This window comes from Canis lupus, chromosome 8, assembly GCF_003254725.2.
Source record: "Canis lupus dingo isolate Sandy chromosome 8, ASM325472v2, whole genome shotgun sequence".
Lineage (NCBI taxonomy): Eukaryota > Metazoa > Chordata > Mammalia > Carnivora > Canidae > Canis > Canis lupus.
The window spans coordinates 42,451,770-42,477,493 of record NC_064250.1 but is presented as its reverse complement, the minus strand read 5'-3'; the positions used below and the strand labels follow the sequence as shown (position 1 = coordinate 42,477,493).

General features: G+C 46.5%; 1 protein-coding gene and 1 long non-coding RNA gene across 13 annotated transcripts in view; one reads left to right on the top strand and one right to left on the bottom strand.

The window, feature by feature from the left end:
- RAD51B (RAD51 paralog B) overlaps positions 1-25,724 on the bottom strand; it is an 817,007-nt gene that overhangs the window by 222,960 nt on the left and 568,323 nt on the right. The window contains exons 3-4 of one of the 12 annotated variants that reach the window (XR_007412388.1): positions 18,707-24,628; positions 5,217-10,496 (exon numbers count right to left, since the gene is read on the bottom strand). The exons of 10 other annotated variants lie outside the window; for them this stretch is intronic. Coding sequence is in view for 1 of the 2 variants with exons in the window: in XM_025442514.3 (XP_025298299.1) it covers positions 24,612-24,628 (17 nt within the window). In the remaining variant the exon portion in view is untranslated. Of the gene's footprint in view, positions 1-5,216; positions 10,497-18,706; positions 24,629-25,724 lie in introns of those variants that run through there. One more of the 12 variants, XM_025442514.3, reaches the window with a different exon arrangement.
- Positions 1,777-25,724, top strand: part of LOC112656945 (uncharacterized) — a 55,734-nt gene continuing 31,786 nt past the window's right edge. The window contains exon 1 of the long non-coding RNA XR_004818346.2: positions 1,777-2,119. This is a non-coding gene — a long non-coding RNA (uncharacterized LOC112656945). The remainder of the gene's footprint in view (positions 2,120-25,724) is intronic.

Genomic DNA, 25,724 nt, shown 5'->3' with positions numbered 1-25,724 from the left:
AAAGAACTGGGAGAAATTTGACAACCCTTTTAAATTACACAAATTACACACTTTCATATACTATTGATTTGGACTATAACCCATATTTGGTGTGGCGTACAGAGTTAGGGACCCCTTGCTAAAACTCTATACTCCTGCCCACAGGTCTGCAGCTCACAAATTGGGAACCATTGCACAGAAGTTAGAAGAGGGAACAAGAAATAAGACTGGGGTCCCAGGGATCCCTGGGTGGCGCAGCGGTTTGGCGCCTGCCTTTGGCCCAGGGCGCGATCCTGGAGACCCGGGATCGAATCCCACATCGGGCTCCCGGTGCATGGAGCCTGCTTCTCCCTCTGCCTGTGTCTCTGCCTCTCTCTCTCTCTCTCTCTATGTGACTATCATAAATAAATAAAATTAAAAAAAAAAAAAAAAAGACTGGGGTCCCAGATGGAGTCATACTAGAAAAGGACTTCAGGGTCTAGTGAAGGAATTTGTGCCTAACACTATTTCACTATTTGGCAGTGGAGAACTATTAAAAAGGCATGTGCAATTATTATTATTATTATATTATTAAAGCCAAGAAATGACATGATTGGACATGAACCAGCCAAAAAAAAAAAAAAAAGATTTGCAATTAAGTCCCCTTACCCATCTCCAGTTGTCTGAGCCTCAACATCCAGTGTGTCCATAGGACATAGGAGCAATTTCCACCACCCCCCCCAAGAACTCCTGGGTGTGTGTCAGCCCAGACATCACCTTCCTGTCGCCTTCATCAGAGGGGCTTACTGTCCTACACATTGGCACCCACCAAATTACACAATGAACATGAGCCTAAATTAAAGAACGTGCATAATAAAGAACGGTCAACAAGGGGGGATTTATACTGTGTGCAGGCCTGAGTGAGGTCTAATTCCTCAGCTTTGCCCCTCTCATTCCTAGACCTTCTCATTCCCACCCCCACCCCTCGAACCTCTCAGAAAACTTGGTTTTATTTGCTGAGTCAGCAAACACAGCTGGAAGTGGCCTCCAACACACAGGTTTAGGGAATGAGGCCATGTTCTATTCACCTTGGGGAGAATTGCATAAGCTTTTGGTACCCAAACCTATCCATGCCTAAAAGGAGGGGTACTGTTAACATGCGCCTACCAACTTCAGAAAGGGCCATGGGGATGAAGGTGTAATTAGAGCCTGTGAATGCTTTGTGCTTCCTGGATGAAAGACAACACTCTGAAGTTTTATTATCTACCTACTTTGCTTTTTTATTGTTCCAGTTCCCTTCTGTTTTTCCTTTTGGGGGTCTGTGTAAACTTTATTAGGTATTAATTTCAAAAAAGGCCTCCTTGCACCTCAGAGAAGGATTTTATTTGGTGCCTCAGAGAATTTCTTTCCATAACCCGGACCCTCAAAGGATTCCTCTTAGTCAGGGTGAAAGAGGCCTGTGTGTGTTCAGCCGCTCAGTTCAGTTCAATTTAACAAATATTTCCAAAGCATCTACCACCATATGCCTAGCCCCTGGAGGCAGGGCAGGCCTGGAAGAGTGGTGGGGAAGGTTATGAACTCTGGAGCCAGGCCGCCTGGGGATTGAGTTCCAGCCCAGCAGTTCCATGTGGTCCTCGGAGAGCCTTGATCAATTCTTGGAATCTCTGTTTCATCACCTGTAAAATGGAGATAATCCCATCCATCTCTCCGGGCAAAGTAATAAAAAGATATAAATCTCACAGTGAGTAGTGGGTGGCAGGTCAGTAATTCCTGGTTGTCCACCCCCTCTTTAGGATCTGGCCCCTGAGAAGAGGGAGAGGAAATGCCTTTACCTTCGTTTCTGTCCAGTCTACCCTGAGGCCCTCTCTCTAGTCCTTATTCATCCATTTTGGAAAGAATGCCAGCTAGCTAAACCAGCAGTTCTGGAACATTCTCATCTCAGTTCCCCCAGTGCTTCCATTTCCTCTAGTCATTCCCCCTTTACCCAAATCCCTCCCAGGCCTCCACATTAATATCCCCCTTCACCCTCCCTTCAGACCCACTCCCAGGAGAGAGAAGAAAAGAACATTCCCATCCCTTTGAGAAGGAGAGCACAGTGGAAATGGCTTTGGATTTTTTTGCACCCACTTCACAGGCTCTGTGAAGCCCCAGTCCTTGGAAGGTGAGCTCTGGGCAGGAGGGAAGGGGCTCGAGGCCAGCAGGGTGGGCTGAGGCCATCCAGTTCAGGCAGGACCCAAGGGAGAACGTTTTCACAGGTTCTCTCGCCTCCTGGATCCAGCGTGGAAGATGACCCTAGAGTGTTCGCTGGCAGATCCTGCTGTCCAGTCTGAGAGAAGCACACTGGAGGCATCCACACAGGACCCTGTGAGCCCTGAATGAGGCTTCTTGCCATTTCTCTGGTTGCCAGGGAGGAGAGGGGATATCAAGGAAGCCCCAAAAAGGCACCGAGAGGCCAACACAGATTAAATTAAGCTCCCGAGGGGCCGGGCATCCCACAGATCCCTGGGAGTGCGTAGCTTCGAGGAGGCCTGTTCAGTCGGTTTGTTCTTTCAGAGGGGCACCAGGGAAGCCAGGAGTTATTGCTTCCCAAAAGGTAGGCCCTCATCAGGTGGGTGGTCTTAGCATTTTCCATGTGCTTCCATTCCCTCCCTCTTCTTTTCAGGACCACTGAGGGGGTTCTCTCCCCTCTCCCAGCGGCGCTGAGGCGGGGTGGGAGGGTGGCTGCACCGTGCATCTGGGCTGGGTTTTCCCACAGGCCCTCGAAAGGGCAGCCTGGTTGCCTTCAGAAAGCCCTGGGCGGCCCGTGGGGGGAGCAGGGCTGCAGCTGTAGGTCCCCTCCCTCCGCAGCAGGCTTTGATCAGTTCTCATGGGGGCTGTGTGCAGCCTGACCTCCCATCTCCAGCGCCTCTCAGGTGGAAAGTTCTGTTCGGCCTGTCTGAGGCTTCAAAGGCTCTCCCCTCCTTAGGCTGGGACGAGACTGATAATGGTTCTCATTTTGTTGTCCTGTGATCTCCCAGCAGCCCCCATCTTTCGATTGACAGGCTTCTGCTTGTTTGCTTGGGCTGCTTCGGCCGAACTCAAACCTCCTTTCTGGTTGAGGAAGCACATTGACATCCTCCCCCATTGAGGCGCCTTTGTTGCTCAGACGTGGCCTCCGGCCCAGACAGAGGTGACCGGGCCACCGCAGCTGGGCACCTGGGGAATCAGGCTGGGCGTTGGGCAGGGCGGACGTGAGAGAGAGGCCGAGGACCCCCTGAGCCTGCAGGCTTCAGGAGCAACCCTCAGCTCCGCCCTTCCTGCCTCAGGGAAGCTGGTGCGTTCTGCCCCAGTTCCTCACAGGAATCCAGCTGGGGGGGCTGAGGTGTGCACCCCGAGCCCGAGCCCGAGCCCGAGCCCGTGCGTGGACCTGGCTCTGTGTAGGAGAGGCTGCGAGGCCCCAGGACACCAGCTTCCCAAGAACCAAGCTATTCGCAGTCTTGAGCCTCAGGCACCAGGCCAGCCGCATTCGGGAAGTTCCTTTGAGGGCCTATTATTTCCAATGGCTGTGGCCTTCTGGCCTCAGTTCTCAGCCCAAGGGGTAAACAACAGCTGAGCGGCCACTCCAGGGCCCACTTCCAGGGCCCTCCCCACACGGCTGCTGACCCTGAGCCCGGGCCTCCCAGCCCCCTGCCCAGGGCGAAAGGACACGGCCGGGTGACCCACCCCGGTGGCTGTCGTCAAGTTTGGGCAGGATCCCTGCCTCACCAGAGGGCCGGGGGCCTCGGAATGGTGCGCTGAGCCTCACACAGGGATGGGGTTAGGCTGCATGTTGCCCTTCGGTTTCCTCATATTTAAAACGAGGGTGGCCAAGGGCAACAGGGGCGGTCAGGAGAGCATCCTTCTTCCCCAGCCTGATAGCACAGTGCTCTTCCTTCCTTTTGATCGTACTCAAAACAACGGCTGCACTAGGAACAATGGGCCCGGGAGGAGGCCGGAGGGGATTTATTATGCTGTCGTCCTGTGGCACAGCCTCGCCTGACTTTATCTTGCACAGAGGTCTGCGTAGGAGGAAATCTGGCAGGCCCTCGGGTCGCCTCTCTGCTCCTGCACTCCCTCCAACTCAGAATGCTGGGAGGACAGGGAAGAAGCTGCCCGTTTAGCCACGCCTTAGCCTAAGCGGGGGCCAGAGAGAGGTCAGCCCAGACCTCTCCAAAACTCTGCCTGTGACTCTGTGAAAGGCACAGGGACTCCAGGTGTTGGGCCTGCCTGAGTCCATCCTGATGAAGAGAGGGCCCCAGACAGTGTCGGTGTGCCCAGGACTGGGCTTTCTCAGAGCCTTTCTCTCTAGGCAGCTTGCTCTCTTCTCCTGGCGATGGGGAGAGAGAGTTATGCCAGATGGGTTCTGGTTGTGGACTGTCCAGCCTTTCACAGGGAGAGGCCACTTGATTAGGGGTTTCACCTTTTGCCCCAGCATGGCCAAGGAGAGAGAAAGGCCTTGGGGCTGAGAGGACCTTTCTCGATCAGTATCGGTTGGGACTAGATTTTCCTGGAATGTGGATGTTTTGCCGTCCATCTGCTGTTAGCAGGGTCTAACCAGATCCTTACCCAAACTGTAGTGTCAATGGTGTTAATATTTAGAAAATAAACACTTCTTTCTCATCAGCCAGCAAGGCATTGTGGGATATTGTGGGGCGCTGGAACACCCGTCTTTGTGAGGCTCGAATCTTCTGTAATGCTGTGGATTCAGCACAGGTCTGGTGCCATCATCATTCCCTCTATGACCTTGAACAGGCCATATGACCTCTCAGAGCCTCAGTTGGCTCATCTGTAAGATGGGGATGAGAATGCTAATCTCATAGAATGGTTTTGAGGATCAAACAAGATAAGTATGTAAATTACATAGCACATATTAAGAATTCTATAGACTATGGTCATTATGATCACCACCATTTCAAATAGGTGTGAGGGCCTGATCTGACTTCCTCTGATCCTGAGTAGCATCCTTGAGGGAGCTGTGGGCCCTGCTCTCAGCTGTGAGGAGTGACAACATGAGGACCTCTTGAGGAAAACAGACCCACAGCACAAAGTTGACAAAGTTCGCCTTGGATACCAGCCCTAAGTTCAGGCATTAGACTTGGTTTTCTAGATTCTCTCTCTCCTGTCACATCATCGCTCTGTGCAACCTCATTGTATTAGTTTTCTAAGGTGGCTACAACAAATCATCACAAACCCAGCATCTTTTTTTTTTTTTTAATTTTTATTTATTTATGATAGTCACACACAGAGAGAGAGAGAGAGGCAGAGACACAGGCAGAGGGAGAAGCAGGCTCCATGCACTGGGAGCCCGACGTGGGATTCGATCCCGGGTCTCCAGGATCGCGCCCTGGGCCAAAGGCAGGCGCCAAACCGCTGCGCCACCCAGGGATCCCACAAACCCAGCATCTTAAAACAAATTTATTCCACCACAGCTGTAGAAGCCAGAAGTCCAAAATCAAGATGTTGGCAGGGCCATGCTCCCCTGAAGGCTCTTGAGGAGAACATGTCTCTGCTTCTTCCAGCCTCTGATAGCTCCAGTCATTCCTGGGCTTGGGGCTGCATAACTCCATTCTCTGCCTCTATGCTCAAATGGCCTCCTCTTTTTCCTGTTTCTCTTATAAGGACACTTGTCATTGGATTTAGAGCCCACCTAAGTAAGTAACCCAGGATGATCTTATCTCAAGATCCTTCACTTAATTACATTTGCAAAGACCCTATTCCAAAGAAGTTCACATTCACAGGTTCCAGGGGTTGGAATGTGGACATATCTTCTGGACGCTGCCATTTTGCCCACCACATCCATCTGCCCTGTAAAATGTCCTGCTGGATTATGACTAAAGGATCAAGACAAAAAAAAAAAAAAAAGAATCAAGACAAAAGCTCTCACTTGTGGCTGGTGAGGAGGATCACTCATTTCCATGGTTCTCCCCTTAGCCCTAAGAAAGGGGTGTGGTCCATCTTCAAAAGGTAATCTGGCTGTTCATTCTTTGGTTCCTGGAGGGTAGTGAAGATAAGTTCCTCCTGCCCTGTAAAAAACTGAGACATCGCTGCATTCAAGGGCAGCACTAAAATCAGAACTGCGTTCCAGGGGTTCCTGTTCTTAGCCAGACACACTGGGGTTTCAAAGCCCCTGAAAGGAAAAAAAAAAAAAAAAAAAAAAAAGCCCCTGAAAGGCTTACAAGAGAGCTGTGAAGACCTACTTTCAAATGGTGTGTTGAGTCTCTCTTCCTGCCAACCCCACTGGAAGCATTTTTTCTTCCGGTGCTCATACTCTTCCCCTTCTTCTTTTCCCCTTGCCATCGTCCCGAGGCCTTCCACTCACAGAAAGTGTCCAGGAGACCCTAACCCTCTCTTTTCTTAAAAGCCTCCTCTGGCCATCCTCCCTTCACAGGGCCATGCTCTGAGAGATCCTCCCTGCTCTCTTTCCTGTTTTAGCCCATATTCAGCCATAAAGGTCCATGCCTAACAGAAAGGACATTGTCTCAGGGCTTCCAAGGCCTCTCTCTTTGGAAGGCCTTCTTTCCAAATTGCTGATGCTTCCGCTATCAGGCTGTGCAAGAAGAAGAAAGATCATCATATAGCAGGGTGTTTTTTTAATTCTTCCAATCAAATGATACTTATATATAGATTTAACATATGCTTTGACTCCCTCTGAGTGGTTTCAAGAACTAAACCAGCTCTATGCCCCTTTCCTCTGACCAGGCTAGTTCAGTGGGGCTCTGCTGATGACCTGGCCTTTCTCCTCTGCAGTTACTATGAATAACTTTGCTTTTGTCGCTTTCTCTTTAACGGTGTTCCTCCTCTTTCTGGTTCACAGATGGTAATGGGTGGCATGAGCAGAGTTCAGCTTTCATGAATATGGGAGCTCTAAACATTGGATCACATGCTAACAGAATCCCTCATGTTTACGAGAATCTAGCTAAAGGTGGAAAGTCAATATGACCCCACAGTCTTGAGAACATTGTGAATTCCCATGAGGATACAAATCTGACCTGTGCCTGTACATTGCTGGTGGGGATGTAAAATAGTTCACCCATTTAGGAAAACAGTATGGCAGTTCCTGAAAAAGTTAAATATAGATTACTCTATGACCCAGCAATTCTACTCCTATGAATTGAAAACAGTTACTCAAATAGATACATGTACACACGAGTTCACAGCAGCACTATTCATAACAGCCAAAAAAGGTGCAAAGAGCCCAGATAATCCACCTGTGGATGAATGGATAAGCAAAACGCGAGATATATCCATACAATGGAATATTACTCAGCCAGGTACTGAACTATGCTACAAGATGGAGGAACCTCAGAAATATGCTGGTGAAAGAAGCCAGACACAAAAGGTCACATACAGTATGTTTTTATTTACCTGAAATATCCAGAATAGATAAATCCATAGAGACAGAGTGCAGACTGGTAGTTTCTAGATGCTGAGCAGAGGTGGGAGGATTGGCAAGCACTCAGTAATGGGTATGAAGTTTCCTTCTGGGGTGAAAAAAGTGTCAGATATTGGTGGTGGTTGCATAACATTGTGAGTGTACTAATCACCTCAGATCATGTTTTGTATTATGAGATAAAAACTTCAAATGTAAAAGAAAAAAAAAAAAAGGTAAGAGAAAATCTGACCTTTGTGCTCCACACACACACCCCAGCCCCTGGTCTTAGCCTCTCTCTACATGTCCTTCCTGGGCAGACCTGTGGGCCCATTCTCAGTGCCAGGGCTCCAGGTTGGTTTAGGGTACAGATTACTCTCAGGCTTTTTCTTGATCCCGCTTCTAAGGCACATCTCCTAAAATCCCATGACTAAAGCTGAGTCTTTGCAGCAGCAACCAAGTGTTGTAGCAGAGAACAATGGGTGTGGGTGAGAAAATCTTTCTATCCAGACTGTTGTTTCTCAATATTTTGTTTCTGTGGCAGTGAGCTGGATTTTCTAAGCAAGATTAATAGGTTTGTACATTTCCCTGTCTTTAAGAATTTCTACAGGTTAGGAGAAGACAAAGAACACAAGTGACAAGGTACCTAGAAAAAGATGTTCGAGGCCTGCATGAAGCCCACCCTGGGTTCTATTTGAAACTATTGTTTGTTAAAGTCATGAGGGAAGAAAGTTCATGCCCCATTATATTTATTCTAACTTCATTTGAGGAATATGAAGAGACTTAAGAGTTTTGTGCTTCCAGGACAGAGGAGATACAGGACTTTGAGTAGAAAAATGTCTCTCGAAGGAACGGGGGCCATGGGGACTTCCTCACGTTAACTGGGATAGAAAGTTGGAACTCTGATAACTGAGCTGTCATTCATCAGGGCATTCACTCACTTACCCCACTGGGCCTGCCCTGAGCCAGCATGCAATGGGCCAGGCCACTGGCTGGAGTAGCCAGAGGTGACCAGCACCTGTCCTGACTGCATTTGCAGCCCCGTGTGGAAGTTGGGTGGACATATGGCGAGCATCATGGCCATGGTGCATGTGCTCAGTCCGAGGGCCATGGAGTACCAGGAATCAGAGCCTGAGGTGATAGGGAATGCCCCCCCCCCACCCCAACGTTGGTGACATCTGAGCCCAGGGTTGAAGGAAGGTTGAGGCAGGGACAAGCATCACAGATAAGTGAGCACAGCAGCAGTATTGGCCCAAAGGCATGAAGACGAGTGGCATATCTGGGGAATATGGCCAGATCCCACAAAGAGGGCTGCACACGTCCCTGGAACATGTAAGAAAGGCCTAGAATGGCTGAGAGGTTGTTGCTGGAGAGGCAGGGAAGAGCATAGGTTTGGGGAGGACCCCAGAGGCTTTAACTGAGTTGGTGACATTTCATTTCTTAAGCTGGGTGTTGATATAAGGAAGCTCTTTATGCTTTTTTGTACATGTGAAATAGTCTCAGTGACTTGTCAATCTCTGTGGGAAAGTTTCGTGGTACATGGAGGCTGAGAAGTCCTTGCAAGACTACGAGCTTCTGAGCTTCCCACTGTGGTGGCATGTAAGCTGCTCGTTTTTTATTCCCTTTGCCAAGGACTCCAAGGCCACACCTCTACAGAAAAAGCAGGACAGAGCTTGACCCTCCCAGCCCTGGGGCACACAGTTCCTGGAACAGAACGTTTCCCATCTAGGGAAGTGTGAGCAGAGAGGAAGGAGTCTAAGCCCCATTTTGTGTCCTCGGGGACAGCTGATACGCCCCTTAATGGACACTGCCCCAAGTTCTTTTTCAAGTGAATTTCCCTTCAGCTACACTGTTTGCTTTTTCCTGCCAGAGCATCCTGCCCCCTCCAGTGCGGTCCTGAGGAGGAGATCCAGCCCCTGCCTTCCTGGTGTGCAGAGCTTAAAACAGGAGCCCTCTGCCCATCGGACATCCTTACCATTTCCAGCTATTGAGTGTAATCAGGTGTGCCAGGATCTGATTTCAAAGCCCAAATCCAAGGGGCTCAGAGGAATCCTTTCTCCCTGTTGCTCCAGTGGAAGACAAAGGGGACTGAACAAACAGGATGTGCTGAGAGCTGCACGGAGCACTACCCCAGCAAGACAGGCAGGCGGGCAGGACGCAGGGCTGGAAGAGATGGCCCGTGAGCCGGGGCGTTGGCATGTGTGGTTAATCATGCCCAAGAGAAATAAGCAGGACAAGAAGAGCAGACACAGTGGTCCATCTGAAAGCCTCTCTGGATGGTGATTCCTTATACTCACGCTCATGCAGGGTCTGGGGAGTTACAGAATCCCTGCCTCCCAGAGGATCCTGACTCTGGCCATTCACCTTGCAGAAGCTGTTAGTATTTCTAGAAATTGTGGGGGCAGGAGAGAGACAGGACTCAGGGATCGACAAACAAGTTAGGACTGATGAGGGGTGCAGTTGGGAGAAGACACACCAGTCGCAGCCCAATGGTTGGGTCCTGGTGATTCCATTTGTTACTGTCCCTGTTTCTGTCTCTTACTATCCCAGACTCTAATCACTGGGCTTGGGAACTTACATCTAGGAAACCCTCTCAATCATGAACTTGAAAAAGAGTCCAAAGTCATTCCAGAGAACAAAACCCTTCTTAGGAGGATAGTTCCTCCTCTCCCCTTCTACTGCCCAGTTTTTTGTTTTGTTTTGTTTTGTTTAAGATTTTATTTACTTATTCATGAGAGACATAGAGAGAAAGAGGCAGAGACACAGGCAGAAGGAGAAGCAGGCTCCATGCAGGGAGCCCAACCTGGGACTGGATCCAGGGACTCCAGGATCACGCCCTGGGGCTGAAGGCGGCACTAAACCGCTGAGCCGCCCGGGCTGCCCCCTACAGCCAGTTTTATATGGGAGAAATCAGAGATTAAAATCATATTTATCAAGACCCGATTTGAAAGCAAACGAAGGTCTTTGAAGGCTACAAGGGTAGGAGGCAACTTACCCTGGGGATAGGTTCGTCCCCTTACCACATAATGGTATCTGCCCCCAGTCACCATCTTTCAGAGATACTCTCCCTGGTACTTCCAATCACGGGTACTTGGAATATCGCTTCAGGCACTTCTGGTTCTTCCAGGCACTGGGGGCCACACCTCACATTCTGTGGATGGGGCAGGAAGGACAAATGCCCGCTGGTACACAGGGCAGTCCCACACAGCTGGAGAACTATGCCAGCCTTTTTTTTTTTTTTTAAAGATTTTATTTATTTATTCATGACAGACACAGAGAGAGAGGCAGAGACACAGGCAGAGGGAGAAGCAGGCTCCATGCTGGGAGCCCGATGTGGGACTTGATCCCCGGTCTCCAGGATCACACCCTGGGCTGAAGGCAGCACTAAACCGCTGGGCCACCCGGGCTGCCCTGCCAGCCTTTTACTAATAGAGAAATACTGGTGGAATTGGTCGTTTCTGATACCCAGCACAACCCCGAGCATCTCCAATCTAGAGTCTTTGAACATAAAACCTACAGAAAGAGTATCTGACAGGGAGCAGCACATTCTAAAGGTCACTGTTGGTTCTAGATGAAATAAAAAGCACCCAGAAAATGAAAACCTGCATGACATCTAGAGTTCATCATTGTCTCTGAAATAAACCAGAAGTTTCCAAGAGAGATTTTAATCTGGCACAAAACATCAGATTTATGGAGATACTTCCCCCTGGAGCTAATGTTCTGGGAGCTAGGGATTCAGAGGCTGTCCCTCAGATAAAATTGGTTTGGGCATATATTAAGTTGCTTTGCCCCGATGTGGTGTAAATAGTTGGCATGCTAAGAATGGTTAAGAAAGAAAATCCCAGCTAAGAGTGTGTATATGGAAGGCACAATGAACATGCATGTTAAGTAGCCAGAGTGAAAACTGAGTTGGGGTCCTTGGGGGAATTCCAGCTACATTAAATGAACTAACTAGGGCTAGTTTGGGAGGTGGGGGGGCTGGAGACACATCCAGATTTTCTTAAAGGGAGAAACTTGAAGAATCCATCATTCCACTCATAAGCAAATGACCATCTTGAAGAATTTGAATTCTAGAGAGATCTTGAGCACAAAATTGCAATGTCTTTCAGAACTTGATTTGTGATTCAAGATGAACTGCTTGCTAACTCTGGAGTTACTCAGCCAAGGAGGGTGGGAAAGGCAGGCCCATTAATCAAAAGGTGTCAGGAGACCCCTCCAGGTGGTAACTGAATGAAGGGAGAAGTGAACTCAGGTGGAGAAGAGAAAGGAAAAAAAGAAACACCCCTTCTCTGATCCCCTGGTGTTGCCAGGAGAGAGATCTGCTTGAGGGAAGCCCAGGGGGATGGTCTGACCCAAACTGTCTCTCAGAACCAGAGTGGCTGGAGCTTGTCTGGGTAGAATTAAAATCCTTGCTCTGCCACTCTCTAGTTGTATGATATTAAATAAGCTAACTAACCTGAACTTTGGTCCCTCACTTGTGAGATGGGGTTAATGGTACCTGCCTCAGAGGGTTGTCAAGGATAAGCAAACATTTATTGAGCACCTTGTATGTGCCAGGCCAGGTATCAGATCCTGGAGAGACAATGGTGAAAGGGCTGACAATTTCATGAGATTACTTATGTAGTGAACTGGGAGCAGACACTGCCTAGCATATAGTAGCTGCTCAACAAAGTCCTTATCCATGTTTTCCATCCTAAAATTACTATAGTCATGCTGTGTGGAAGAAAGAGAGGGTAGATGGGCCAGGCTTTGCTAAGTGGTGCCTGACAGCAAGGATCCAGTTCTGGGATCTTTGCCCCCTCCCTCCAGACCCCTTCCTCTCTACCAACTGGACACCTGCTGTGTACAAACAGTTTTGCCAGGCCCATGGGCCTGACATTACACAGCACTTTATAGCTTCAAAATTGGCTTTACGTATCAGAAAAAATGTCAACAGTTTTCAAATTTGTTCACTGGAGCAAGAACTATTCCATGGAGAGCCTGCAGGGACGGAGAGATTTTTGAACTCATATTCTCTTCAACTAGAGCAGCCCTTCTTTGATTGGTTTTATATCCTGGACCTCTAAGAAAGATCAAACCTATTTACTGAGTGTCCTTGATGTGCTTGACACTGCTCTGGTGCTTAAGACATTCAGTGAGCCAATCGGAGATGCCTGGCCTCCAAAACTTTTATTGTAGTAGGGAAGATACACAGTGGATGGTAAACAGAATGAGTTATTTATTACGTCGTATGGTGATGAGTACTTTGGGAGAGGCAAAGTAGAACAGGATGGGGATAAGGAGGGTGGGCAGAAATGTAAACAAGGTAGGTCTCATGCAGAGGTGACATTTTGGCAGGAAGTTATAGGTAAGGGAGTCACGGCAATATCTGGGAAGGTTGGCGAGGGCATCAGCTTCGGGACTGTCTGGGGAGCAGGACTGCTACAAGGAGTCAACGTACAAAGTCCATGAGGGGAAGAGAGCTTGGTGCCAAGAGGTGTGGCATAGAGAATGGGATGGTCAAGGCAGGTGAGCTACAGGAGATGGGACTGCAGGTGCTGGTGGGCATGCGGGTTGTGAGGGACAGCAGAGGGACTCTACATTCAGTCTAGGTGAAAAGAGAGTCCCTTCAGAATTTTGAGCTGAGGAACAGCATGATCTCATTTAAGTCTTACGACTGCAAGAATGGGTCAGTGCATTAACCCAGGTTCAGGCCACCAGCAAAGGCTGGAAACCAACCATTCATCTACATAGGCATCCCCGTGTCCCCTTGGAGTAAAGCCTGGGCAGATTACTCCTACACCCATTTTACACATTGGGAAATTGTGACTCAGGGAGGTCACAGGGCTTCTTTGAGGGCACACAGCTGGAAGCCAATGGGCTAGGGACTGGCCTTGGCCGGGCTGCTGGCCCCAGGGGCTGGCCATCACTCCACTGCCCACCTGAGTCTCTTGTCTCCTTGAGAACTGTTTCAGGGCAGACAAAAGACCACCCGGGTCTACTTGGTTTTTCAAAATTAGTACTTTATTTACTGAAGTCATGCATTAAAAAACCCAGTTGTCCCTCAGGCTTTAAAGTTCACCTTACAAATCTTATTTTACTCTAGTTATAAATCACAGATGCTCAAGAAGCATCTGTGATGTCCTCACATTTCAAAAGCTCCTTCCTTGCCTTATGCCTTAACAATGAACCCAGTACATTCCACCTAGTACATCCCGCATCATGTATCCCACAGTAAATCACACCAGAAAGGAAGAGAGAGCCCTGTTGGGAGGCCTGGGCCAGACAGGACTGTGACCCCAGGCCTGCGGGGTGGGGCGGGCTTCCTGCCAGGCACCCTGTTGCTGGGCAGGGTACCACAGCAGAAGAATCCAGAGGCACCTGGATGAAGGAAAAGGAAATGCTTTCTCTTCCTCTATTCCTTTTTTTTTTTTTTTTTTTAAACCCTTACTCTAAAGAAAACTTTGTGAGGGCAAAGTTGCAGGCTGATGAGCAGAGGCTATGCTTTATAGCATAGACTCTCTGAGCCCCTCTCCCCTCTGTCCACTGTCTACACCACCTCACCCCACCCTGCTTTTCTAACTGCTCTGCCCTCCATCTGCCTCCCAGTACTCCAGCTTTTCCCTGTCACCCTCCCTCCCACTGCCTTCCTCCCCCCACCTTCCTCAGGCCTTGGGAGCTCTCCGCCCACCCCCTCCCTGCGTGTCCTTCCAAACCCACACTCTTTGTTGCCGAATTCAAGGTTCTCAATACAATAAAGCTTTGATGATTGGCCCCGATTGAGAAAGAATGTCAGCTTAAATTAATGAAGGGTCTGAATAATAGAATTTTAAAGAAAAGTTTAGTTGCTCTCACGTTTGTAAGACATCCTTTCCAGGGAGAAGCCTTCACATTCAAATGCCCTAAAAGCTAATGCTGAGAAATGGGGCAATATGTCTTAGAGACTCTTTTAAATGCTTTAACAGAAAGGGCCCTCTATAATTGGCATATACTTTCTTTGAATATGAGTGTTTCTGCTCCTAAAACCTTTCATTTTTGGTGACCAACATTTCTTTTTATCACTCGGATTTTATTCTCTCAGATCTACCACAGTTTCAACTCCTGAATTCTTTATGACAGAGACATGTCCACATGGAAAGTCTCTAAAAATTTCAGTTTTCAATTTCGTGAGCAATAAACGAACATGTGTTTCTTTGCAGAAAATTAAAAGCTTAGAAATAACAATAAATGAAAGCCTTATTAATAGTAAAAGAATTCGTGTCCCAGTTTAGATCACTTTAAGGTGGTAACAATGTATGATCTATAACAAACTATCCGGCATAAAAATCCCTTTTCAGGGATTCCATCCAAAAGGGAAGGCACCTACATCTGACTGGGAATTGTTTTCTTGCAAAAATAAGGCATCCTTGAGGTGGGTAAAGCCCCGTGCTCTCCCATTCAGTACCACCATGCCTCCATCCATTCCCATTTCCTTACTGCTGCATTCCACCCTTGAAAGGAACACTCACCAATAGGAAATGAAAAGGGCAAATGGTAGCAATTATTAAGTCTAGATAAGGGTATTTGGGTGTTCATTTTGCTATTTTCTCTACTTTTCTCAATGTTTAAACTTTTCATAATAATAATAATAAACCTCACCAAACACTAAGAATAGCGAAATAGCCAAGTAACCCTTGGAAGAGAGAAGGACTGGTTCTGTTTAACACTATCCTCCTCTTCATAGGGATTCCCAGCCCCCTCCCCCAACCCCCCCCCCCCCCCCCCCCCCCCCCCGCACTGAGCAAGGCTGAGCCTCACTTACCAGCTATAGTTACAAAAGAAGTACATGGTGTATTTCTTAGCTATGTGCCCACATTTGTAAGCCCTTTCATACATATTCTTCTTTTCCTTTGGGGGATAGGCAAGGCAAGTGTTGTCACCATTTTGCAATAAGGAAACCAAAATTCTTGGTGACACTACTTAATTAGTTACTGCTTTCTTATGAAGCAGCAGGCATTATTCTAGGCACCTACCTGTATTAACTAATTTTATCATTACAACAACTCTGAGTTACATGTGTAACTTGCTCAAGATTGCAGAGCTAGTAAGCAGTGGGCTGGAATATGAACTCAGGCAGGGTATCCAAGAGCCAGAGCTCTACACCTACAGCCTCATGTGATGACATTACAGATGCTTTTCCAGTAGTCCAAGAGTGGAAACCTGGCAGCCTTCAGGGTTCACTCAGGCTGTAAATGTGCTGATTTGGCTCATACAGTATTTTACAATTTTTGAATTAATGGCCATAATCTAAAATTTTATTTAAAGGAAGATTCCATCAGAAAATCCAGATTTCTTGTTCCCTTGAAAAATCACATACTGGCAACATTAGGCTGCCATCCCACAAAGTAATAATTGGCTGGAACTGAGTATACACTGCCCCTTTAGGCAGGGCACACTCTCTTACCAATTTGTCACCTTCCCCACTACTCCCTATTATGCACCTGGCCTCTTTTTGCCACTCTGTTATTTAACATGAGCATTTGAGTTTGCAACCCTTGCAACCTCTGTTACCTAACATGAGCATCTGAGTTAACAACCCCTGCACTGTAAAAATCTACAACCCCAAAGAAGTAGAATGTGATGGCTGCCCTGGTGGCGTCAACACACTACTTAAGTCATTTATTCATCCATCTATCCATCCAACCATCTCTTCATGTATCCAAATGTCCATCTTTTTGTTCTGCCTATCTCAGCCACCTTCCCTACCTAGCTTAGCCATTCTCAAACTGACTGTACAGAGTGACTAGTATCTACACTTCTCCTGCTCAGAAAGGCAGCATCAGAGGATGGGAGATGATCTGTTGAGGAGAAGTTATGGCAGCTGTTATGGACTGAACTGTGCCCCATTCCATCACCATCAAATTCATTATGTTGAAGTCTTAACCCCCAATCTGACTGTGCTTGGAGATAGGCCTTTATTTTTTTTAAGATTTTATTTATTTATTCATGAGAGACACACAGAGAGACGCAGACACATAGGCAGAGGGAGAAGCAGGCTTTCTCTGAGAAGCCTAATATGGGACTCAATCCCAGGACCCCAGGATCATGACCTGAGCTGAAGGCAAATGCTCAACCACTGAGCCACTCAGGCATCTAGAGACAGGCCTTTACAGGGAAGTAATTAGGGTTGAATGAGGTCATAAGAACAGGATCCTAGTCCAAGAAAACTGGTGTCATAAGAAGAGGAAGAGATATTAGGTGTGCACACATATGAAGCATCATGGGCCCCATCTGCAAATCAAGGAGAGAGGCTTTGGGAGTAACCAAGCTGACTGGCACCTTGATCTTAGACTTCCACTCTCCAGAACTGTGAGAAAATAAATTTCTGTTCTTTAAGCTTTTCTGTGGTATTCTGTGATGGCAGCCTTAGAAGACTAATAGAGCAGGAAAATATTTTTCACGTGTCCCCCATCTAGCCTTCCAGCTTCCTGGTCCCCAGCCCTTTTCCCTGCACAGACAATCACCTGACACCCAAAGCCATCTGGGCTGGTTACTAAGAGACATCATCAGCCATCCCAATTAAGAATAAGGTCTGCTGGGATCCCCGAGTGGCTCAGCGGTTTGGTGCCTGCCTTTGGCCCAGGGTGTGACCCTGGAGTCCCAGGATCGAGTCCCACGTCAGGTCCCCGGCATAGAGCCTGCTTCTCCCACTGCCTGTGTCTCTGCCCCCCTCCCCGCCCCTATCATGAATAAATAAATAAATAAGATCTTTAAAAAAAAAAAAAAGGATAAGGTCTGCTATTTCTCCAGTGGTGTAAACACAATCATTGGGATGGGCTGAGAGGGTGGAGAGAGTGCTGGGAAGATGCCACTAAAGCATTGCATCAGTGAGATGCACTCAGGACATTTCACTAAACCCCGTGTACCTGAAATATATGCTGCCTGAATTCACAGCATAAGGAGACTCTGGAGCTGAGATGTGGACACAGAAAGTATTAGTAAAACCTAAAGTGGCTTAAGGAACATTGAGAGCCAGAGGTTCATCCAGTTAGTTGGCTGGTTTTAGCAAGCTGGTTTTTCTTCTGGACAGTCTGAGTCCAGCTTAAACAGTGATGGTCAGAATAATTACTGTAAAATTGGCTTCATCTTAAGCCTTCCTATGGGTTTCCTCCCAGGTGTTCTAGTTAGAGAGGCTTATGTTATTAACACAAAGATAGGTGGTTGCTGATTAACCCCAGAAGGGCCTAGAGGACTGGGAGAAAGCCAAACTGGCTTCTGCTCCATCTTTGCCATCAGCTTTCAAGCTGTTAGAGTGGCAATGACTGTGGAAATTGGACAGTGATGTTGGAGAGAGAGCCTGGACAAACCCCAGATGGGTTTTCAGATACCAGGGGATAGACAACGGCAATAGATTTCAACCTCAGATTCTAAATGTAATGAACAGAGATCTGGAAGTAATCCAGAGGAACTGGCTCTAGAATCCCACAGCAGCAGATTTAGAAACACCACCAGAACTACCTTCCCTGCCTTCATAAGCTCCTAGGGAAACTGCAATTTTAGTCAGTAGATAAAAGTTTGAACAAGGTTTGATGGATGATTTAATCAACACTGACATAACCCAGAGCTCAGGAAAGGGCAAGGAAATACAGCGTTGTTTAGACTTGCCTCTAATTCACTTCTAGCCTCACATCCACTGAAAAGAATACAGAGATGCTGACATTTGAATGTGGGTGTTTGGGATTGGCCTTTTAAACAGCTGATGAGGTATAAAGGCAAAGCATAGTATCATAATTCAATTTTTCCCCTAGTACTCTCCTTGGGTGTGTAAATTCAGACAAAGCATAATTTCTTTGACTCTGGTGAAACAGGGCAACACCACACATGACCAACCCTCTAAAATATCAGGGAGATTTGTGAAAACTGCCAGTGAGGAGCTTTGGGCATATTGGGAGAACACAATTGGTAAAGACCTTATCTACACAGATTCTTTCACTTGTGTTCTAAACCATACTTTGAAAGTAAATTGCTTGGGATTTGATATTCAAGATTCTGGGGCTCCATGAGGCATGAGGGTGGGGGCCTGTGGAAATGCAAAGGTCTGGGATGGGAAATAGGAATGGAGTCAGAAAAAGCTCTGTGGGATTAGTGGAGCTAGACTATCTTCCTGCTTTGCTCCATCTGGGTCCCCTGATGACATTTCTCATGATTCTGCTGATGTTTGATTTTGGGGAAAGGGAATTTACTCCAAAGATTAGGAGAAAGAGAAAAGGTACTTGGGTGCCCTGGTGGGAATGGGATTTTCTTTAGCTAAGAAAGGGTTTTATTTCCATTTCTTTTTCCACGCCTTCCCCAATCTTACTTATATTCTCAAGTAAACTTTAAGAGGTCTTTCTTCCCACTTACCAATCCTATACCTCTGTGATGGGGCAGTTCAACAGGGTGAGAAGCAGGATGCTGATCAGGCATTGGGGGATGAGCAGTAATGGGAGCGTAGGCTATGACTTGAGATCTGGCCTACAGTTGATGAGAGTGGGGAGGAAGAAGCAAGAGAGAATAAGTATCCTTGTAGCAATCCCATGAAGGGTTCAAAGAACCCACTAGAGCCCATCATGTCCTCACGACCTCACAGATCCTCTAAAGAAAGCTTCCTTGCCCCATCTTCTGCAACTTAGCAATCATGCTTGCAGGGCATCCCTCAGCCCATAGTTGACTGGCTGGCTAGTGACCATTGATGTTATCTGAGACAGAACAATAAGACAAGCCTGAGCCAATAAGATTGTGTCTTAGGAATTTTAACTAGGCATACCAAGGAAGAAATCCAATGGGAACTGAAGTTGAAAGGCTGAGGTATATATGGAGGAGCTCAAGAGCCCATGATGAGCCACATGCAAGGTGAAATTTTGAGTAAGCAGAAACTGCAATCTATAGGACATGTCTGCTAGGACATGAGAGTACCTCAGGCAGAAATGCAGAGGTAAGCAGAAACTCTTAGGTAATAAATCCTCAGAACTACCTCTGCTTCTAAAGGCTTTCCAATTCCAGACCATCTATATCCTTAATACCTGTTCCTTTTTACCTGAAGTCACTGAGATTCTTCTCAAGTTCCGTGTAGGTAAGCTAGAATTGAATTAACTGAAGATATTTGCTTTAGGGAGAATGAGTACGCTGGCTCCTTTAGTAAACATGGCTACTGCCATTGCTTACTTGGAAGCATTTTGTGTACTTGAGATCAGGTTTCAGGCAGGAAATAGTGCATCCTAATTTCTCCCTTTGTTCTTATGATGTCAGGGTAGGCCAAGACTATGTTTGAATCCTGAAGAAAGGAGGTCTTGGCATTTACAAAAAGTGGGCTGGTCTGAGAAAGCTAAGTCCTTTTTAAGTTACTAAGATCCAGGTCTACAAATCTCTTAAAGGGAAGCTTTAAAACCATGACTTTTTACCTAGTTAAAAGGAGCAAAGAGGTGTGGCAGCCATGTTGGTTCACCAGTGGGATCTCGTGAATCATTTCTCATCTCCAATTTCAGGGCTTAGGAGGGCTAAACTGGAAGGAAAACTGAGAGCAGCTCTTGTCAATATGAGACCTCATCTATTATGTCCACAGCCTGTTGGAAATGTCCCCCGGCAAGGCTGCCATCAGCACTTGACTGAAAACACATGGAAACAGCCCACTCAGAGCAGGAATTCATTACTGGAAGAATAATAAGGGAAAGTTTTTTCTTTTTTTCCTTCTCTCTCTCTCTCTCTCTCTCTCTCTGCTGGGAGAGCTGCTTTCTGGAAAAGTCACAGGGCTTAGAGGGAATTTGAATCATGTCTGGTAATAACGGGAGGAATGGAGGAAAAAGGGCATATTTCCAGAAGCCCTTTCAGACAAAGCATGATGGTTCTGGGCAACTCAAAATTAGTTGTTACATCTTAGATGCATTATTGAAGTTAGGCCATGGCTCCTTTTAACCCATTATTCTTTCCTAGAGTTATTAGAGTCTGATAGTTCCAAGGGAAAAGTTAATTGGTTTTCCGGGGTTATTCCTCTCTTTCAAAATGGTTGCTCATAGATTAAGATGGACCATAAAACTATTTGGTCTTCTTTCCTCAAAACTAGCCCATAAGTCTTCAATATATGCTGGGTGATCCCAGGGAAGGGTATTTACAACGCATGAGTATGAAAGAAGGAAAGATAGGCCAGCTCACTGGCTACAGCATTGTGTAGCAGACATTATAAGTGTTCACTAATATCTAGTTCTCCTTCCCTTCCAAATACAGGGGAGGTTTGTATTTCCCACTTCCTTGGAGTTGGGTATGGATGCATGACTGCTTGGCCGTAAGAGCAGAAGTGATGTGTGTCACATCTTGGGGGAAGGACTCAATTTACAGTGTAGAGCTCTTCTCTTTTCTTCCCCTACTGTGGCAATTGTGGAAGTCCATGTTGATACTAAAATTGAATACTAAAAAAAAAAAAAAAAAAAGGAATATTGAGTCATCATATGGGGGACAACACCATCCCGGGAGAGTCTCTCAGACATGCAGACTTTCAAGATTTTTGGGGGTGTGTTTTTAGGCAGCAAAACCAAGTCTGTCCTGACTTATGCCCACTATTGATTGGTCTACTCTCTTTCAAGACCTGTTTGGAGTTTCTTCCCAGATCTGTTTGGAGCTCTAGAGAACTTGTGCTCTGACTGAACACCATGCTCACTAAAGTTCAGAGAGGTAGGCAGTGCGCTTTCTCTCACACTTAGGATTTTCTCTTGAGGACTGCAATGGGCTCCTTTCTTTCATTTGAGCAGAAGAGGCCTTTCTTGAATTTTGTAGTTGAATAAAGAAAGCCCTTTAACAGCCAGAGGACAAAAGTGATGGTGACAATATTGAAACCAAAGCTCAGAAAAAAATGATACTCCCAAGTGGTTCTAAGACCACACTTTTATTTTATTTATTTATTTTTATTTATTTATGATAGTCACACAGAGGGAGAGAGAGAGAGGCAGAGACATAGGCAGAGGGAGAAGCAGGCTCCATGCACCGGGAGCCCGACGTGGGATTCGATCCCGGGTCTCCAGGATCGCGCCCTGGGCCAAAGGCAGGCGCTAAACTGCTGCACCACCCAGGGATCCCAAGACCACACTTTTAAGGTCATAATGTGACATTTGCACTTCCTCTTGCCTTCATTCCCCACTTCCCTTTACCTAATCCTTATGCCCCATCTCCAGAGTTCTCATTTGGCAATCATGATTTTGCCAGATAATCTTTATTTATTTTTTTTTTAAGATTTTTTTTTTTAATTTTTATTTATTTATGATAGACACACAGAAAGAGAGAGAGAGAGGCAGAGACATAGGCAGAGGGAGAAGCAGGCTCCATGCACCGGGAGCCCGATGTGGGATTCGATCCCGGGTCTCCAGGATCGCGCCCTGGGCCAAAGGCAGGCGCTAAACCGCTGCGCCACCCAGGGATCCCGCCAGATAATCTTTAAAATCCTGTCCCTGAGTGGCAACCTTGGTCATAACATACAACCTACAAGATCTGACACATAGAGTTCAGCACTTTTTGTTCTTTTTGTTTTTGTTTTTTTTTGCACTTTTTGGTTAGTCCAGAAATGTTCACCCTGTGGGCTGACAGGGACCACTTCTGAATCCTCACTAGGACTGCTGCACACCAACAGAGTAGCTAAGAGGATAGCACAATTCTGGAAACAAAGTTGGACTTTGACATATAGATGTATATGTACACACACACATAGAAAAAAATCAGCGAGTAGCATCCAAGTTCAATCCAACATACCTCACTGGCATCTCATGGGTGGTACCAGCTTGGCAGCTGCTCACTCATGAATACCACCTGTGTCTTTTTTCTTGTGAACATTTCCTGGGGTGACTTTCCTGAGCATGGCTCCTTATCTTTAATCATGGTGGAAAGAGAAGGAGGTAGTGATGGAGCCTCTACTAAACTCTCAGCACTGCTGCCTAGGCTTTCTGCAGCTACTCCTCCCAGTGGAAGATCAAACCACTAGTGTTGCTTTTGGTGATTCTTTGGAAAATATGGAGTTCCTATTACGCGCATAGTGTTATGCTGAGCACTTTAGTGAATTGAGGATGACTAGGAGAAATTATAACAGATGTGAAAAGAAATACTACATGGGTGAGGAATGAGAGAGGAAGCAACAAGGCTGAGTGGGTTCAAATCCACATTCCATTACTTTCTAGCAAGAGACTGAACTTTTCTTGCCTCATTGCTCATCTGCACAGGAGGAATGATATGAAGTCCTACTTTGTGAGACTGTTAGGATTAGGCAAGCTTATGCATATATAGTATGTGTCAGACATGAAGCAACACTTAATAAATACTGGCATGATGCAGAAACAGCATGGAGGTCCTGTCCTGGCAGTGTGGCTTGTGGTGAAAAGCCCTGTTGGAACTTTGAGTATGGGATTGATTTGTCAGTCACTGGGTGTACAGCACTGTCTTAGAGTTTCCTGGTGTCAAAAAAGTAGGCTCAAGGGGGAAGACATTTAATCCTTGCCATTTGGGATTGGGAGATATCTTCCTGGTACCTTTCTCAGACACTGTTGAGTGCCCTGTTTTAATGTGTGAATTGCTTAGCTTTTCTATCTTGGTGGACAGTGAGAGTGAAGAGAGACAAAATTCATAGTTACAGAGAATAAAACATCTTTCTCAATGTCTAAAATAGTCCCTTGATTTTTGGAATTAGTCAATTCAGGTAGTAAGAACTCATAGGGAATGTACATTCAATCAGCTCCAAAAACTCAGCCTGCTTTTTACAAATGTTCTGTTGAAGACCACAAGTTCTCAAAAAGCATTGCACTCAGAGGGAGGCAAATGACCAGAGTCTGGAAAGTCTGCCTCCCCGACCTATTTCAGGTCTACCCAAATCCTGCCTGCCTTCTAACACCCAGCACATTGCTTGCTCTCCAGGAATACCTTCTGTGACTCACTCCAGCTGGATAAAACGTTTCTGCTCTTACCCTTGCAGCATGTGGCTTGGATGTTCTTCTATCATGTTATTTTATTTTATTCTGCTTTATATTATAGTTAGTAGTATATGAGTCTTTTCCATTTTTATTATATAATAGTTCTCGAGAATGGGATGCATATCCTGTTTTTGTGAGCTTTGCCACAGAATTTGGTATGTACTCAGCAAATACTAAGTTGTTAAAAGACTTAGTCATTCAGTCATTCTTCACTGATCCATACCTACTTGGTGCATAGTGTTCTGGTGGGCACCGACAGGAAGAATTAGATAGGATAAGACCTGACTCTAGCCTCCAAAGCATTAAAAACCTCTGAAGGAGGAGCAGGTCCAAAGTAATTCTAATAAAGGACAGCTTAGGGGTTGGGAAGGTTCGATGCCTGGCTTTGAAGGAGCTGAAGCCCCCAGGCCTTGCACTGCACCCAGTCTTCCAACTCTTGGTTGGAAACTTCATTGGCAGTAGGAGGGTGTAAGGCTGGCTGTTCTGCTGGAAACGACTACATTATCCTATGGGTCACCAATTGGTTTATTTGCTAATTGACTGGCCCAGCTTTGGGCTTTAAATCTAAAGAAATCATTTCATCCTTTATTAAATACTGCATGAATCTCACTCTTTGTTCTGCAGGGCTATACACAATAAACTAGAGAAATCTGAATTTACACCACAATAGTTGTGCCACTAATGACTTTCCAAATGCCACTAATACCATACATGTTCCGCTTCTCAGTTGGATCTGAACCTGTCAGTGAATTCTGAGCGCATTGGTCTCCCTCTGACACAAGGGCAGACCCCCACGCCCATGCCCGCCCCCAGCCTCCCCACCTTTCCATGATTTAATTTCTGAATCAGTTACTCTTTGGAGACCCCAATTCCTTTACACCCATTCTTTTTATATGGTGGACAATACTTTATTCGGAAATGTTCCCTCCTGTAATTACAAATCCTGTTAGTCCTCCTCCTCCTCTCCCCAGGGGGATTGTGGGCTTTAATTAATTAACGTTGCTAAACCGCTTTGAGGTGCCCAGTTGAAAGGTGCTATATAAGTGCAAATTATTATTATTATGGCTGTTGACATCCCATGGTGGCAAAGCCTTCAGCCCCACGCATCTACAGACCTGAACAAAGGCTTCTTCATCCTCACCTTCCCTGCTAGGTCTGAGATGGCTGGCTAAATGGTATGGGGGCAAATCTGTTACCATCTCAACATCAATCAACTAATTAATCCCCATTATGTTGGCTTCCGTTTCCTTCTTCCAAGTAGCACCATCCTGTTTCATTTCACAAATTGTGCCCCCAGCAGCTCTAGACAATGGTCATAGAGTCCATAGCTACGGCCTCTGTTGGCCTAAAAGAGAAAAAAAAAAGAGAGAGAAAAGAAGTTTGGGGTGGGGGGGAGTGTCATCATGAAATGCACTAACTTCTCACTAACAGTCTAAATAAAATTTTCCTTCTAGCTGTAGTCCCTTTACACACATACCTTTCTATTACCTAGGGAGCCAACAGCCTTACAAACCAGACACCCAGAAACACAGCACAGGTATGGGGTAAGGCCCCCGTAGCCCTGGCCTGACTGCCAATAGCTAAAGACAAAAGCCCTTTCTGGGCTGGGTGGGAAGAGGTCATCCAGAGAAGTGAGAGGCCCTCTTTGGCTTCCTCCACTAGCTCCAGGTTTCCCCTGAGAAAGCCAGCTGCCATCTGTAGCCAGGAAGCCCTCACAAAGACGGGTACCATGATTTAGATGTTTTGTGCTGCACCTAGCAAACATCAGTCCTTAACAAATGCCTAGCACTTCCACTGTGATGGTAGTCATTGAAAGCAGCCCCGTGGGGGAGATGTGGCCTCTTGAAGGGATGCTGCTGACCAAAATGCTCCTTACAAGGTTGTGCCTCAGACCCTTTGTTAGTGTGGACGTGGGCGAACCTCAGGGGGTCATGTCTTCATCTGCCTCCATTTATCCTCTCTATTGAAGAACTCCTTCAGGACATCGGTCAGTCTCTGTGGGAAGTGATTTGGAGGGCAACAAAAGAACTTGGGCCCTTTGGGGGGCCTTCAGAATTCAGTAAACATCTGGACACGGAAGGCCAGGTTCTCAAGCAGTCTAGCTGGGGAGATGTCAAAAGAGAGAAAAAGCTGTGTGTGCAATGTGAACCCTTGGTTCTGTGGTGACATTTGTTGTAGAAAAACATAGCCGCCCCAGTAGGTAGATAGGAAGATTTTTCAAAAGCTCCTCTATTTGTCAGTTTGTGTGAGTGCAGTGTATTCTTTGTAAGTTCTTGTGGCATGTGTGAGGAAGCAGAAGTTTCACATGGCTGGGGAGCGGCATGTGATGGATGTTCAGATTCTCTCTGTATAATGAATAACCCACAGTTGCACAAGCCTGTCCTGGGAGTTGTCATTAAGCATTTCTGTTATCCTTGAGGTTTGTAAAACACTTTCTAGTC